Below are 16940 nucleotides of genomic sequence, written 5' to 3'. Positions count from 1 at the left end.
GACCTCCCTTTCTCACCCTTCACCATGCTTCCATACCACCCTGACCCCCTTTCTCACCCTTCACCATACCCTTCCTTACCACCCTTACCCCCTTTCTCACCCTCCACACCTTACTTACCATCCTGACCCCCCTTTCTCACCCTTCACCATGCTTCCATACCACCCTGACCCCCTTTTTCACCCTCCACACCCTTCCTTACCACCCTGACCCCCTTTCTCTCCCTTCACCACCCTTCCATACCTCCCTGACCCACTTTCTCACCCTTCACCACCCTTCCACATCACCCTTACCCCCTTTTTCTCCTTCCAACACCCTGCTATGCTCCTTTCTCTCTCCATCCAAATCAGCAAGGTCCCACGATGACTACTTCTGCTGCCTCTGCTCCGGAAGAGGTAAGTGACGTCGGAGGGGTGTGGGCCAGCAGTTGCATGGAGTTGCGGCAGATGCAGGGAGTTGCGGCAAGGTCCCGCAATGACTGCGGCTGCTTGGCCAATCCCCCCCCCTTGACGTCACTTACCTCTTCCGGAGCAGAGGCAGCAGAAGTAGTCATCGCGGGACCTTCCTGCACTTCAGCGCGGCTGCTGTGCTTATTCCAGAGCATCTATGTAGTCACATCTATGAAGGTGCGTTAGGCTGCCGAACACCAAAGTAGGCATGGTCATCACTAGAAGTTTATATACACTTATTTATTCATTGTAAGAAAATATATCAGATATAAGCACGGGCACTTTAAGAAAATTTGATAACAAATAATCAATTACACCGATTTAAATTGTTTAAATTTATTTGCCAAATATATAGTGCAAGTGTGGTAATCTGAGGAACTTCGGTGAATATAAGCAGGAGTATGTCTGAGGAATGAGCTCTTGAAGAACCAGTATTGACATCACCAGAAGTGGCATTGGCGGCCTAAAGCACCTACATACCTATAGCACCTAAAGCACGATTCATGCAAAGATAGGCACTGGAAATGTAGGTCCAGAATACCATGGCCTACATTTCTGGCACCTATCCCATAGGTGCAATTCTGAAACCAGCGCTAATGCGTGATTGACACATGATCAGGGGCCGCTTTTAGGGTGGCCGCTGTTATCAGCGCCTAACAGACTCCAACACCTAACAGAATCTGTCCCCAACTAAATAGTGCAGGATTACCACGTGAGCCCTTACTGCTTATAAAATAGGTGTCCACAACTGCTAACACAGTAATTTTTTTAATGGCCACATGTTAATAGTGAGAGTACATGGCCATTCATGCAAAAAAGGGAAAATTGGCCATTTTACTGCTGTGGTACAAAATGGCCTAATGCATGGCACCCCTCACCCCACTCCCCTCCCCACACACACCAGGGCACACTTAGATCACTTTTTATCACAGCTTTGTTAGTAGCCCGTATCTAATTAGTTGAAAATTTCAGTGCTCAGGATGCAGGAATAAAACAACATTAGAGGATATTATTAACACAGTTTTATTGGCACACTTATTGGCAAAGCATACATAAAATCCAGCTGTATTTGTAACACACTTACTCACTGTGTTTTACATGTGCTCAACATGTTAATATGTAAATGAAAAAAAAAATTAGTTCTCATAAATTTTCACATAAATAGCCAGGAATAAAAAAAAAAGAAAACCAATTGAGGGCTTTACAAAAGTATTATACAAGAAAAGTACTATGAAAGGAGATACCAACATAAACAACTGAGATACAATAAAAACACAAAAATCCTTAAATTTAATAAGCTGCCTCACAAAATTAATAGATTACATGGCTTTAAAATGTCTGGATCAATAGCATTTATACAAAGCAGAAACCCTGATAGCATTAGGGTGCCTTCATTCCCCACATAAAAAAATATTTGTCCGTGATGAAAAAAGTCTGTTTCAGTATTTGTACTGAATGCTAAATAGTAGCTTTATTGTTCCATCAGCCTCGACCTAGAACACAAATTAAAATGCTGAATCTTTTAGGACTAGCCAATTCAAGAAGGTTTACAGAAAGAACTGAAGTTACATTTTATTTTTATTTAACAATTACATTCAAAAGTGGAGTTTTCTGAAACAGGAATCGGAAAATTGCACACCGTGTTTTACAGTATTAAGATGCTCAAAGTATGGCTCTCTAGCTAAAACTGAGCCTGAGCTCTAGTGCATTGGTGTAGTAAGGGGGGAGGCGGGGGGCGGTCCACCCCGGGCATGGTCTTGGTAGGATCACTGCTCTCCGTTTCTTTCCGACCCCCCACCACCCCTTCCCTTTCCTTGTACCTCTTTAATTTTCCCTGCGTGAGCAGCATTATGAACTTGCTGCCTCGACGTGGGCCTCTCTCTGACATCACTTCCGGGCCCCGCACCTAGAAAGTTACATCAGAGGGATGGCCAACACGACGTGGGCAGCTAGTTTGTGATGCTGCTCGCGCCTGGAAAATTAAAAATGTACGGGGGAAGGAAAGGGCGTATGTATGCAGGGTGGTGACAGGACTAAAGTGTGTTGGACAATTGCGTGGGGACAAAAACATGAAGACAAATGCGCACAGGACGTCAGCGCGCCAGATTTAAAGTTAACTTTAAAGTGCTCCGAGGGGGTTTTGTGGGGGGGGGGGACTCCCCACTTTACTTAGAAATGTTGCCGCTGCTGTTGGGGGGGGGGGGAACCCCCCACACTTAGAGGAAACTGTAATTTTTCACTAAAACACTGGGAAAAATTACACTTTCCTCTCTAATGGGGGGGGGTAAGTTTTCCTCCTCCCAGCCCCCCCTGCCAATGGCAGTGCCAACACTTCTAAGTAATATTGGGAGGTTCCCCCCACACACCCTCTCAGAGCGCTTTTAATACGGAGCACTAACATCCTGCGCACATTTGTCTTAGCGTTTTTGTCCTCACGCAATTGTCCCGTGCGCTTTTGTCCATGAACCGTGTTTGGTGGGGGGGGGGGGGAGGGCAGAGAACAGGGCAGTGGAGGGGTGCCACTCACTCTCACTACACCACTGCACCAGTTAAATTTTTAAAATAGGGCTTTGATTTGGTAGTGAAAACTCCCCAAAGGAAAGCCTTTGTATTTCTTTTTCACCGATTTCCCAAGAGCTGAAAATTGATTTGTATGTGAATTAAGGTAAATGCCAGTATCACATACAGGGCTAGGTTTTCTGTGAGGCATCTACCGAATTAGCACGTGCTAACATACATTCATTTACATTATTTACTCTTAATCCCACTTTATAAAATGAAGCTATTTACTTGTAATGGTAATGGTGTCAGCGCACGCTGATACGGTAGTGCACATTAGTGAATTTTTGAGACAATATGAAGGCTTCCAAATAATGGAGATGGAAGCTTATGAATGATACATGTCTTATTACATAAAAAAAGCAATCGGACAACTATAGTTCCGAAATAGATAATTTGTGCAGAGTTTCCTCTAATTACAGATTATTATGAAATAGTGGTAACCCACAGCTGTATGCAACAGCGTGTTCTTAAGTGGCTTAGGATTGCCAAAGGACTCCAGGTCACCAGGATGAACCCGTTTTAGGTTTTTCCCATTGTACTGACCAACCTACGGTTCCAGTTTCACCGAAGAAAGGAGGACGAATAAACGGGAGTTGCAATGCGGGCAGCACCGGGACCTGCTTAGCACCTGCTCCTGGTGACATAGGGCTCCTTTTACGAAGCTGCGTTAGCGGCTTTATCGCACGTACATTTTTAGCGCGCGCTAGTCCCCGCGCTAGCCGAAAAACTACCGCCTGCTCAAGGGGAGGCGGTAGCGGCTAGCGCGTGCTATTATGCGCGTTAAACGGCTAATGCGGCTTCGTAAAAGGAGCCCCTAGTGTCTTATTGGTGCACAGAAACCTACTGGGAAGCTTGTGGTGTGGGGTTTTCGGATTTGGTCTCCTGGTTGTTAGGAGGTTTGCTGTTCCATGGGCTGTTGTTTCCCAGTGCAGGTGAATTGTTGAACTCTTCCTCATCGTCCATTCCATTTGCTGCATCGTACTGTGTGTTCTCTAACCTGGTGATTAGCCTTTCATCTTCATCTCCAAATTCCCCGCCCATGAGTGTCGGCTCTCCAACAACCATCACATCCTGCGAACAGCAGAGACCGTTACTGTTTAACTTTGCAGTGTCCTTCTGAAAAACAAGAACAAACTGTACAAACTAACTAGGAAATTATCATTTTTTCCGTGATAATGACATTAATGCTGGGAAACTTAAAATTTGGTTCATTTTTCTACCTTGGGCTTGTCTTACAGGTGTAAGTTGCCAAACATTCAACACACAGCACATAAGTTATATTTGGTTCATAGACAACGGCGCAAAAGACAAAGGCGCGCCCAGACAATTGAGTGGAGGCGCGCGCCACTCAAAATGACTGTTTTTAGGGGCTCCGACGGGGGGGTTTGTTGGGGACCCCCCACTTTACTTAATAGACATTGCGCCGGTGTAATGGGGGTTTGGGGGGTTGTAACCCTCCACATCTTACTATAAACTTAACTTTTTCCCTAAAAACAGGGAAAAAGTGAAGTTTTCAGTAAAATGAGGGGGATTACAACCCCCCACACCCCCCACAATGCCCCCAACAACGCGGCGTGATGTCTATTAAGTAAAGTGGGGGGTTCCCCCCCACCCCCCCTGTCGGAGCCCTAAAAACAGTAATTTTGAGCGGCGCACGCCTCTGCGCTGCGCTCAATTGTCTGGACGCGCCTTTGTCCCGGCGCGCTTTTGACCTGACACCGTTATATTCAGTTCTTTTACGATGAGAACTAAGGGCTCCTTTCACAAAGCCGCGTTTGTGGTTTAACGCACGTAATAGTGCACGCTAATTTGCCGGCCGCGCTAGCCACTACCACCTCCTCTTGAGCAGGCGGTAGTTTTTCAGCTAGCGCGGGGCTTAGCGCGCGCTAAAAAGGTACGTGCGATAAAGCCGCTAACGCAGCTTCGTAAAAGGAGCCCTAAATTTCTCTGAGAACACACTTCATTTCTCCTGCACAATACACTAAGCTAAAGAATAAGCTTGTGTGTATAAATCCTGAACTTCCTTCTCCCTAGCCAGACTGGCCCTTATTTGTAACCATTATGCTTGACATTCTGTTGCTTAATTGTGGTAATTAATTTAGGTAAAGTTTTCAATAAAAACAATGCTCACACTGATTTGACAATTTGCATAGCTAATTAAGTCATTAGCAGAAACCTGCTGATTGCCAACAAGCCCTGAATTTGCCATCTGTTATTTCATGGTGCCTGTCACCTATCCTGTGCAGGCATCCCTGTGCCAATCTGTGCAGTAAGAGGACTGGTCTGCCCAGCTGGTATATAAAATGAAAATGCAATGTGCTAATTATAATTACACTGAAAAACCCAGAAGTCTTCAAAAATCTGAATTTCCAAGACAGGAATTTGTGTTTAATTAGTGCTTTCAATTACTGTTTCTTTTTCCAGGAAAAAAAAGGGAGCTAAATGCCAGTTGTACTGTATCCTGGTGTTTCTTTTGTAAATAAGACAAAACAGCAAAGGCTACCTGGAGACTGGGTGAGATGAATGGCAGCAAATCATATCGCCAAACAAAAAGAGATTCAACAGGTATACAAGCCAAACTAAAAAAAAAGCCCCATAATAAAGTATTGAAATTAAGCTAACAGAGTGAGAAACCCACAAAACTGGAAAAGTCAAACGAGGTGGGGGAAAAAAAAGCCTCAGAAATGATCAGCAGTAGTAAACATCAAACTACACAAAATCATTAGGAGTTTATTATATTTTTTTGAGTTTGGACAGCAAATCATATCGTGACATGTCACTCTGAAAATGTGGGTCTATGTGAATCAGAATGCATTCAGGTATCATTTTAGAAAAGGCAGGCCTAGACTTATGTCTCATTCCGTAATCTGGGCTAATTAGGAGCTAAAAGTAATTAATATGCATTTGAGAAAATTCTACAGAGGTTGACTACAGTTAGGTGTGAAATACAAATTCTATAATGACATAATTGCTGTTATAGAATACTAGAGTAAGTCTGCATTTAAGAACATAATAGCCTACTGGGTCAGACCAATGGTCCATCAAGTCCAGTAGACCGTACTTTAGGTGGCCAATCCAAGTCACTAGTACCTGGCCAAAACCCAAAGAGTAGCAACATTCCATGCTACCGATCCAGGGCAAGCAGAGGCTTCCCCCATGTCTTAATAACAGACTATGGACTTTTCCTCCAGGAATTTGTCCAAGCCATTCTTAAAACCAGCTACGCTATCCGCTTTTACCACAACCTCTGGCAACGTGCTCCAGAGCTTAACTATTCTCTGAGTGAAAAAATATTTCCTCCTATTGGTTTTAAAAGTATTTCCCTGCAATTTCATCGAGTGTCCCCTAGTCCAGTGGTTCCCAACCCTATCCTGGAGGAACACCAAGCCAATTGGGTTTTCAGGCTAGCCCTAATGAATATGCATGAAGCAAATTTGCATGCCTATCACTTCCATCATATGCAAATCTCTCTCATGCATATTCATTAGGGCTAGCCTGAAAACCCGATTGGCCTGGTGTTCCTCCAGGACAGGGTTGGGAATCACTGCCCTAGTCTTTGTAATTTTTGACGGAGTGAAAAATCGATCCACTTGTACCCGTTCTACTCCACTCAGGATTTTGTAGACTTCAATCATATCTCCCCTCAGCCTTCTTTTTTTCAAGCTGAAGAGCCATAACCTTTTTAGTCTTTCCTCATACAAGTGGCATTCCATCCCCTTTACCAACTTGGTCGCTCTTCTTTCGGTGCCACTATATCTTTCTTGAGATAAGGAGACCAGGATTGAACACGGTACTCCAGGTGAGGTCGCACCATGGAGCGATACAGAGGCATTATAATAACTTTAGTCTTGTTAATCATCCGTTTTAAAATAATTCCTAGCATCTTGTTTGCACTTACATTAGTTCTATGGCAGCTGTAAAGGCTCACTGTCGGTTACACTTGTAACTGACAGTTTTCTAAAAGCTTAGGGGCTGGGTTGACTCCTGTGGTCAACACTGAGCCTGGATATTCAATGCCGGGCTGTTTCCGGTGACCGGCTTTGAATATCCGGTCTATTTTTGGCCTCTAAAAACTTAGCCGGCTATGTCGATATTCAGAGCTGGCTGGCTAAGTTTATAGCAGTCAAAGATAAACCAGCTATTTATGTGGCCTCATTTGGCTGCTTGACTTAGAAAGATGGCTATCCGTGAAATTCAGACCACTGGCTAGCTAAGTTGCACGACATACGAGAAGTGCTATTTAGCCGGCCAGGAGCTTTTTCTTGGCTGGCTAAATAGTGCTGAATAGCGGCCAGATAGTACTTGGCATGTCCTTGCTCCACCTGTGCCCTCACACTAACATTATAGAATAGCACCTAAGTGCAGTTACATGCAAAACTGCAAACTAGAACCGATTAGTGCCAGTTAACTCCACTTATCACCAAGTACTGGTTTGATGCCAATTTGCATCTAATTAGACAACTAACTTAGAAACGTAACTACTCCTATTCTACAGCCTGTGTGCGCAAATGCAAGCCTAAAGGAGCTGAGTCTCTAAATGGCGCCTAAATTGGCCAGTGCCCCCCAAAAATGGCACCAGCCATATGTCAATCACCCTTAGGCACCATTTACAGAATTGCGGCTAGTGGCGCCTATGTAAAAATTTAGGCACCTGAATTGTAGGCAAGAGTTGTAAAGGCACCTATGTTTTTGGAGAATCGCACTTCATGGCGCCTAAGTCATGCTTCGGCCCAGAGAAACACCCACTTAGGCGTCAGGCACTGCTCTCCCAGAGGAGGTTATTGTGGAATCCACCGTTCTAGGATTTAAAAGCAAACTAGATGCACATCTCCTTATGGGAGGCATAGAGGAATATGGGTGACTAGAATTACGCCGGGTGTACACCTGGCTGGGCCTCGGCGTGTGCGGATCGCCGGACTTGATGGACCGAAGGCAGTTCTTATGCAATAGATGCCTATCTTTTATAGATTCAGATAGGCACCTATTGCCCAATTAAATTCTTTTTAGCAATTGTTGAGCCTATTGAGGGTATTTTGCCAATTAAGTTAGCTGCCCTTTATAAAATCAGCCCCAAAATGCATAACTTTCCATGCAAGATTATAGAATAAGGGGGATGGTATCTGTCTCTGCTGGGCATGACACAGCATCAATAGCTGGCTCTCATCAATGTCCTATATAGAAGGACAGATTATTGGTCATTCAAAATGAAAGGGTTAATATTTAACATGATTTAATCAGCTAGAAACATCTTTTGGCTAGTTGAATTTCCTGGATTCAGTTTGCTTTAACACTGCGCGTGCTGGCTTCCCTTCTCCTCCTTCCCCCTCATGACGTAACGAGGAGGGAAGCCGGCGCGCCCAGTGTTAGAGCGAACTGAACCCAGGCAGGAGGGCCCTAACACTGTGCATGCTGGCTTCCCTTACTTCTCCAAAACAGGAATGACGTAACTTTCAGTTTCGGATGAGAAGGAAAGCTGGAGCACAGTGTTAGAGACTCACGGCCTGGATTCAGTTCGCTTGAGGGTGGTGGGCAAGAGGGCAGCGAGGGAGTGGAAGGGAGGGATGCTGACCTCACCAGGCAGTCGGGGGGCCCCCTGCCCTGTTTACTCCCCCCTAACGCCAGCCCTAGGTGCCCCCCTGATATTTTCGGGCCCAATGCACGTGCCTACTGGGCCTACCCTTTAATCCGGCCCTAGGCAGGAGCATTGTCTGGGACTGCCTAGGGGCAGAAAGCAGTGAACTCGGGTCCAGTTAAAGAAGGTTGCCTGGACTAACAAAGTAGTAGCAGCAAATGAGCTGGAACTGTTAGCAGAGTTTTTCAGTTTTATTTTTCTAAGCTGGAAAAGACTGAGATGTTTAAATAGTAAATTAGTGCCTTGGATTGTTTGGTATTTTTGGCCATGAGATGGTGAAGAGAGGCCTTTTTGATAGTACTTTACTTTTTGTACCTGAAAAGAAATAAACCCTTTTTTGTGTTTGGAAAATGATTATGGCTCAGAAGCTGTTGCATAGAGAACGTGACTTCCCTATTGGCACTCTATGGAGCTGGACTTTGTGCATGTGATGAGGGGACGACCTTTGCCAGCAGGCTCGGACCCCTTCATAAGCATATGGTTGTGTCAGGGGTGGGATCTAGCGCAAGAAGATTTTTTTTGCTAAAAATCTGGGACTTGTTTTGAAAGGGTTTTTTTTTTTTTTTTTTTGCAAATGTGCTTGAACTGAGTGAGTTGGTGCGTTGCAGGTACTGGGATTATCCTGTGGAAATTTCTGAGCAAAGGAGAACTTTATGGAAAAAATATTTTTTTTTCCCAAAGGAAAGTTTTGGGAACCTGTGGGCCTGCTTGGATTATTGCTAGATATTTATCCCTGAGGTTTTTTATGTTGTTCCTGGTGAACTATTGTTGAAGGATGTTTTGGCGGACCCTACACCAGTGTTGCAGAGGAGATTCTGGAGGTATGGCTAAAACAAGAAGCTGTGACTAGTGGCCCAAAGAAAAGTTCGGAGTGGTTGGAGAGAACCCAGACCAGAAGGAACAGCTGTCAGAGATGGATGAACCGGCCCAGAGGGATTCCTGGAGCCGAGGTGACCTGGAGGCAGCTGGAGAAGCAGATGGGAGGCCTTAAATCTCAACACTGAGACCCATCAGTCCCTGAGGTAAAGGGGGCTGGTGAGGATAAGGTGTAAGGGGAAGTGAGCCCTGTGTGTTGAGGAACGGAAAAGTTGTAAAGGAGCCACACTTGGGTTTCTTTTCTTGTTTGTTTCAGTTTCCAGATAGAGCCAGCCAAGGGAGCAACAGGCCTGGAGGCGAAACGTCAGTTTTGGGAGATCTTCCAGGAATCCATAGGGCACAGATGGACTTGTGGAGGGCAAATCATCAAGCCCAGCAGACCCGCTATTTCAAGAATATACAGCAGCTGAGAAATCAGAAACAAGCTATCAGTAACCTGGTTCAGCATTCAGCTTCCCCTAGCAGCGATGCCAGTAGGACTACTAGCAGTCTGGTAGGACCCCCCCTCGAGGAGCTCATTAGACTGAATAAGTTAACCAAGGAGGATGATAACAAGGACTACCTATCTTAGTTGCTGTGGATTATGCCACCAGATTTTCTTGGGGGGGGGGGTCCCCTTAAGGTCTTTGTCTGCCCCCATTTTAGTGCAGGAATGGACCAAATTATTCTGTTCAGAAGGATTCCTGAGAGATTTACTAACAGACAGGGGAAAATGTGCAGGAATCTCTGGGGGGTATCCTCTTTTGAACTCCTGGATGGCAGCCTAGGGGCCTCCTAGATGTTCTTATGGAAAATTGGGAGCCTCAGGGTGGGCAAACCCAAAACATCTTGTACCTACAGGAGATGAAAGGGAGGTTAAGAGAGATCAGGAGGCTCAGTCAGCATGCCCTACAAGAAAGTCAAAAAAAGCAAAAGCTTTATTTTGACAGAGCAACAAGCCAAGGAGCCCTCCAAGTTGGAGAGAAAGTACTGGTCCTAGTGCCTAATGCTCTCCAAAAGTTCAAAGCCCAATGGAGAGGTCCAGAGGAGGTGATCAAGAGGTTGAATGAGGTGGATTACCAAGTGAGGGATTAGAGGGGCCAAGAACAAACATTCCATGTGAATCTTTTGAAGCCATGGAAGGAGAAATAGGTTCTTTATGCCCATGGGCCTGATGATGCTGAAGATGATTTGGGACCCCAGATTGCAGAGTTGGGACTTGTGTGGAACCCTATGATTGCGTGTGATTTGTCCATAACCCAGAGAACCCAATTAGAGGAAGTCCTAAAGGAGTTTTCAAAGGTGCTGTCACCCAAGCTGGAGTACACTACAGTAGATCAACATGAAATTATCACTTCACCGGGAAAAATAGTGCAGCAATGACCCTATCACTCCCAGAGAGCTGGCAGAAAGTAGTGAAGGAACTCATACAGGAGATGCTTGAATTGGGCATGATTGAGGAGTCCCATAGTCCTTGGAACAGCTCCATCATCCTGGTGCCCAAATCTGATGGGTCCACCAGGTTCTGCATATATTTTCAGGGAATAAACACTGTATCAGAGTGGAGGATCTCCTGGATAGATTAGGGATATCACATTACCTCTCCACCCTGGACCTTTGTAAGGGATACTAGCAGATCCCGTTGGTTAGGGTAGCCAAAGCAAAGATAGCTTTTCAAACACCACAGGGTCTGTTCCATCGTGCCCAGCGGTCCGCTCCCGCAGCGGCCCCCAGGTCCATGACCTGTAAGTGATCCTTTACCTAAAACGTTTATCCCCTATTCATTTAGTGTCCTGTAAAGTTACCCTCTATCTGTATCCTTCAATCCCCTTCACCTTCAGGAAGTCATCCAAACCCTTTTTGAAACCCAATATTGTACTCTGTCCTATCACCTCTCCTGGGAGCGCATTCCAGGTGTCCACCACCTCTGAGTGATGAAGAACTTCCTAGCATTCATTTTGAAACTGTCTCCTTTCAATTTTTCTGAATGCCCTCTTGTTTTTGTTGTCCCTGCTAGTCTGAAGAATCTGTCCCTCTCCACCTTCTCTATGCCTTTCATGATCTTATAAGTCTCTATCATTTCCCCTCTAAGTCTCTGCTTTTCCAGGGTAAAAAGCTCCAGCTTCTTCAGCCTTTCAGCATACGAAAAGTTTTCCATGCCTTTTATCAAACTAGTCGCTCTTCTCTGGACCCTCTCGAGTATTGTCATATCCTTCTTAAGGTACGGCGACCAGTATTGGACGCAGTACTCCAGTTGCGGGCGCACCATCGCTCGGTACAGTGGTAGGATAACTTCCTTCGTTCTGGTAGTGATACCCTTTTTGATAATGCCCAACATTCTGTTCGCTTTCTTTGAGGCCGCTGCACATTGCACCGCCGGCCTCATTGTTTTATCCACCAATACCCCTAAGTCTTTTTCTAGGTTGCCTTCCCCCAGTACCCTCCCTCCCATCATGTAGCTGTACATCGGGTTCCCTTTCCCTATATGCAAGACTTTACATTTCTTTACATTGAAGCTCATCTGCCATCTTTCTGCCCACTCGCTCAGTTTGTTCAGGTCTCTTTGTAGATCTTTGCATTCCTCAACAGTTCTGACCCTACTGGAGAGTTTTGTGTCATCCGCGAATTTTATAACTTTGCACTTTGTCCCTGTTTCCAGGTTATTTATGAATATATTGAACAGCAGCGGTCCCAACACTGACCCCTGTGGGACACCACTTGTGACCCCTTTTCCAGTCAGAGCAGTGTCCCTTTACTCCTACCCTGTTTCCTGTCCGCCAGCCAATTCCTGATCCATCTGTGCACATCCCCTACACAAAGTTCTAGAAGGGCATGAGGACTACGCGACAGCCTACATGGACTCCTGGCTAGAATACCTGAGGGCTTTAAGAGCAGTGTTGGGGGTCCTGGGGAAAGCGGTCCTCCCAGTAAACCCCACAAAATGTTCTTTTAGCTAGTCATGGGTCAGGTACCTGGGATCTGGTGGGGCAGGGAAGAATTTGGCCTCTACTGGACAAAGTGTGCCTGGGAGTTCTCCTTCCACTTACCAAAATGCAGTTAAGGGATTTTCTGGGCCTAGTGGGGTACTATAGTAGATTTATACCCCATTCCTCAGATCTAGTGTCATCTCTCACAGATATGCTGAAGAAAAATTGCCCTAATCAATTGTGGTGGTCTTCTAGTGAACAGAGAGCCTTTGAACAGTTGAAAAGGTGTTTGTGCCAGGATCCAGTGTTACAAGAAGTGGATTTTGCACAAACATTCATGCTGCAAATGGATGCTTCAGAAATGGGGTTGGGGCAGTTTGTTACAAATACATAGGGGCATCCCACTATGTATATAAGTAGGAAGCTCTTCCCCAGAGAAAGAGCTTATTCGACTATGGAGAAGGAAGACCTTGCTATTAAATGGACTATAGAAAAGAAATAAACCCTTTGTGTTTGAAAAATCCCTCTTCTCCCTCGAACAGAGGAGATTGAGAGGGGACATGATCGAAACATTCAAGGTATTGAAGGGAATAGACTTGGTAGCTAAGGACAGGTTGTTCACCCTCTCCAAGGTAGGGAGAACGAGAGGGCACTCTAAAATTGAAAGGTGATTGATTCCGTATGAACATAAGAAAGTTTTTTTCACCCAGAGAGTGGTAGAAAACTGGAATGCTCTTCCGGAGTCTGTCATAGGGGAGAACACCCTCCAGGGATTCAAGACAAAGTTAGATGAGTTCCTGCTGAACCAGAACGTACGCAGGTAGGGCTAGTCTCAGTTAGGGCGCTGGTCTTTGATCAGAGGGCTGCCACATGAGCGGACTGCTGGGCACGATGGACCACCGGTCTGACCCAGCAGCAGCAATTCTTATGTTCTTAAATGATTATTGCTCAGAAGCTGTTTGCATACTTCCCTATTGGCACTCCATAGAGCTGGACTTTGTACATGGGATGAGGGAATGACCTTTGCCAAGCCGTCACAATTCACATGTTCAAATGGCACTTAAATATGGTCACCCGGTTATAGAATAGCCTCCTATCTGTTTAGTTTAGGCTTATTATTCATCAGGCCCAAACTAAACAGAACTTTTCTGGAGAACAGCTGACTATTCAAATAATTTTTAGGCCTGCATTTGCCTCACCTATAACCCAGACCACAATTATAGAGATAATATCAGGCCATTTAGCTATTCCTGTTGTGTGATATGATGTGTATAGGTTTGAAAACATATGGATAAAGGAGATGGCCACCCAGCAGGTTTGATGGATGGAGGGTCCTGAGAGAGGCCAAGGAAGAGTTGATAGACTCAAGGCATGAGAAGGGGGAAGAGATTTTAGATCCATGGTGTGGTGGGATGGGAGGGATACACTGCTACTGGAAAAAGAAAAAGCTGTCTTTTGTGCTGGTTGAGAACCACTGGCTTAACCTATAGGGCCAGTAATGTCATTGGTCTTGGCATTTTCTGCCCTTTTTCACTGGTGCCTTGGATCAAAAACTCTTCTGGTCCATAGGTTAAGCCAGCCCTGCATATAGTTAAGTACACTGATGATGATCACAAAACCTCCTCACAATAACTCTGATCTGCTGAAGGATTTAACCCATTATGAGGCCAATTCTATATCTGGGTGTGTCCAATTAGGCCTTTGGAGGTCACATGGTAGGAACCTATGTGGGTAGGTTCCGTTATAGAATATTACCACGTCAGGCTGTTAAAGCACCTAAAATTATACCAGGCATAAAAGCTGGTGTAAAAGGGACACATAACTTATAGTATTCTGTAAGTTACATATGTAAGTGGGATCTTGCTTATGTCCTATCCAAATTCCACCCTTGTATAAATCCCCCTCTTGCAAATATGCACTATATAAATTAAGCAGGTTTTTGCAGAATTATGCATAGGCATCATAGCAGCAAATGTGCACATAAGTGTGCATATAAATGTGAGTATTCTAATCATTTATGCACATAACATCTGTGTACTTGTGATTGCCTAGGTTATAGAATTACCTTTTACATACCTATGGAAAAAATTATTAGTACATAAGTCTCTTGTGGTTTTGGAGGGGTGATGAATAGTTATGAATTAAGGCTCATAGTGCTATAGTCCAATGGAGGGCACTTTCAACCAGATAACAAAACGAGCAGGAGAAAGCTGCTGGGACACATCTACCTATTCTACCCCTTCATTTGATACTGTTAATCATTGCTTACTCCTTTATATGCTGTCCTCACATGGATTCTGCAAATCTATCTTTTCCTGGTTTGTCTACTACCTTTCCCATCGCACCTTTAGTGTATGCACTGGTGGGTCTTCCTTTACTGCTATCCTGCTAGTGGTTGGCATACCCCAGGGTTCTGTCTTAGGACCCCTTTTCTCTCTACACCTCTTCCCTTGGTGCCCTGATCTCCTCTCATGGTTTCCAGTATCACCTGTATGCTGATGATTCCCAGAACTACCTCTCTACACCCAAGATTTCACTTAAAATCCAAGAAAAAGTCTCAGCCTGTCTGGCTGATAGTGCTGCCTGGATGTCTCACCACAACCCGAAACTACACATGTCCAAGACTGAACTGCTCCTCTTTCCTCTTAAACCCTCTACTCCTCTCCCTCCATTCTCTGTCTCTGTAAATAATACTGTTATTATTCCTGTTTCCTCTGCTCTATCTTCGACTCTGACCTCTCATTTGCTACCCACATCCAACAGACTGCTACAGCCTGTCGCTTCTATCTCTGCAACATCATCAAAATTCACCCCTTCCTGTCTGAACCCACTACCCGAACACTTGTCCACACTCTTGTAACCTCATGCTTATCCTACTACAAACTATTTCTAACAGGTCTCCCGCTGAACCGCTTCTCCCTCCTGCAATCTGTACAAAACTCTGCTGCACAACTTATCTTCTGCCAACCTCGTTACACTCACCTCACCCCTCTCCTCAAACACTTCACTGGCTTCCTATCTGCCTTCACATATAGTTTAAACTCCTATTACTAACCTACAAATGTGTTCATCCTGCAGCCCCTCAGTATCTCTCCTCTCTTGTCCCTCCTTATACACCTCCCTGAGAACTCTGTTCTTCAGACACATTATTTTTATCTGTACCCTTCTCCTCCACTTCCAATTCCAGACTTCGTTCCTTTCATCTTACCACCCCATATGCCTGGAATAACCTACCTGAGTCTGTTTGCCACACTCCTTCCTTTCCCTTGTTCAAAAATAGGCTGAAAACTCACCTTTTTGAGACAGACTTCAACTCATAAGCCTACTCCCCTCTGTACATAACCCTAGCCAGCAATTTAACCATCCCCTCTAACTGTAACCCCTACCCTGGCATCCTGTTTTCTTTCTTGATTGTTTAGATTGTAAGCTCATTTGAGCAGGGATTGTCTCCTTTGTGACTCTGTACAGTGCTGCGTACATCTGGTATTGCTCTAGAAATAATTAATAGTATGGCTGTGTGGCTTTTTTACATTGTATTTTATGCGTGTTTATGTGATTACTTGTATGGTCATATATTTTATTGTGTATGTGTGTTGTAATCCTCTTTGTATAAAGTGGGCTATAAATAAAAATCATAAACCAAACCATAAACCATAATAGTAGTAGTATAAGTTTCCTGATGTATTTGCAAATATGGTTGTCAGCCTCAGAATGAGAGTGCTGGGAAATGGGAAAGCTAATTTTCAAAAGCATTTTCCTAACAGTACTTTACTCATGAAAGTGTAAAGTTGCTTAACTATAACAAATATTCTCTGTAGATAGCAAAATTATTCAAACATGTCAGTGGGTTACATTTTCCAATGGTACTAGGATGGAGAAGAGTACCTTAATTTTCATTTATAAAGGTCAGAAACACTCATACTCTGAATGAACTGATTGTCTCTTGAGGATGGGAAACCAGTTTTTTTTCATGGCCGGTGCAGCAGTAAGAGAGAGAATCATCACATGTGATAGTTTTTGGAATTTCTGTAGTGCTTTGTCTATTATAGGTATCAGAGGATAAGCACAGAGAATGAACCAAATCCAGTCTTTAGCAAGTGGATCCTGTGAAAGATCTGGGTGACAGGTCTATTTAATGAGTTCCCCACTGTTGGAAGATGGATTGTGCCACTTCTGAATCCAACAACCATTCACAAATCTGGAGGATTCTGCTAAGTCTGTCCACTAGATGGCTTTGCTTACCCGGAATATGTGCTTGAATGGATATACAGTGTTCCCCCGGTCATTCGCGGTTCGCAGTTTGCGGTCCGGTTCATTCGTGGTATTCTCTGACTGGGACTTCCTGTGCTAAAGTCAGTGTTCACCAATCAGGAGCTGCGTGTCAAAGCAGCTCTTGATTGGTGAAGCCTGACTTTAGTGCAGGAAGAGGCGGTTGGAGCATACCGCGAGTGATTTCCTTCACTTGCAGATGCTCCAGCTGCCCTATCCTACCTTCCCAGGTGAAAAACCACCTAAAT

The 16940-nt window shown here is 44.7% G+C and overlaps 1 protein-coding gene across 8 annotated transcripts in view; it reads right to left on the bottom strand.

Annotated features, from left to right (window-relative positions):
- Positions 1-2692: 2692 nt before the first annotated feature.
- The window catches only part of LDB2 (LIM domain binding 2), a 706182-nt gene continuing 691934 nt past the window's right edge, over positions 2693-16940 (bottom strand). For 4 of the 8 annotated variants that reach the window (XM_033948759.1, XM_033948775.1, XM_033948794.1 and 1 more), the window contains one exon: positions 2693-4080. In XM_033948759.1, the coding sequence (XP_033804650.1) occupies positions 3850-4080 (231 nt within the window). In that variant the 3' untranslated portion in view covers positions 2693-3849. Of the gene's footprint in view, positions 4126-16940 lie in introns of all 8 variants that reach the window. The other 4 variants (XM_033948741.1, XM_033948768.1, XM_033948784.1 and 1 more) reach the window with 2 other exon arrangements.

This window comes from Geotrypetes seraphini, chromosome 1 (genome assembly GCF_902459505.1).
Source record: "Geotrypetes seraphini chromosome 1, aGeoSer1.1, whole genome shotgun sequence".
Taxonomy (NCBI): domain Eukaryota; kingdom Metazoa; phylum Chordata; class Amphibia; order Gymnophiona; family Dermophiidae; genus Geotrypetes; species Geotrypetes seraphini.
This window is presented reverse-complemented; position numbering and strand designations above follow the sequence as displayed.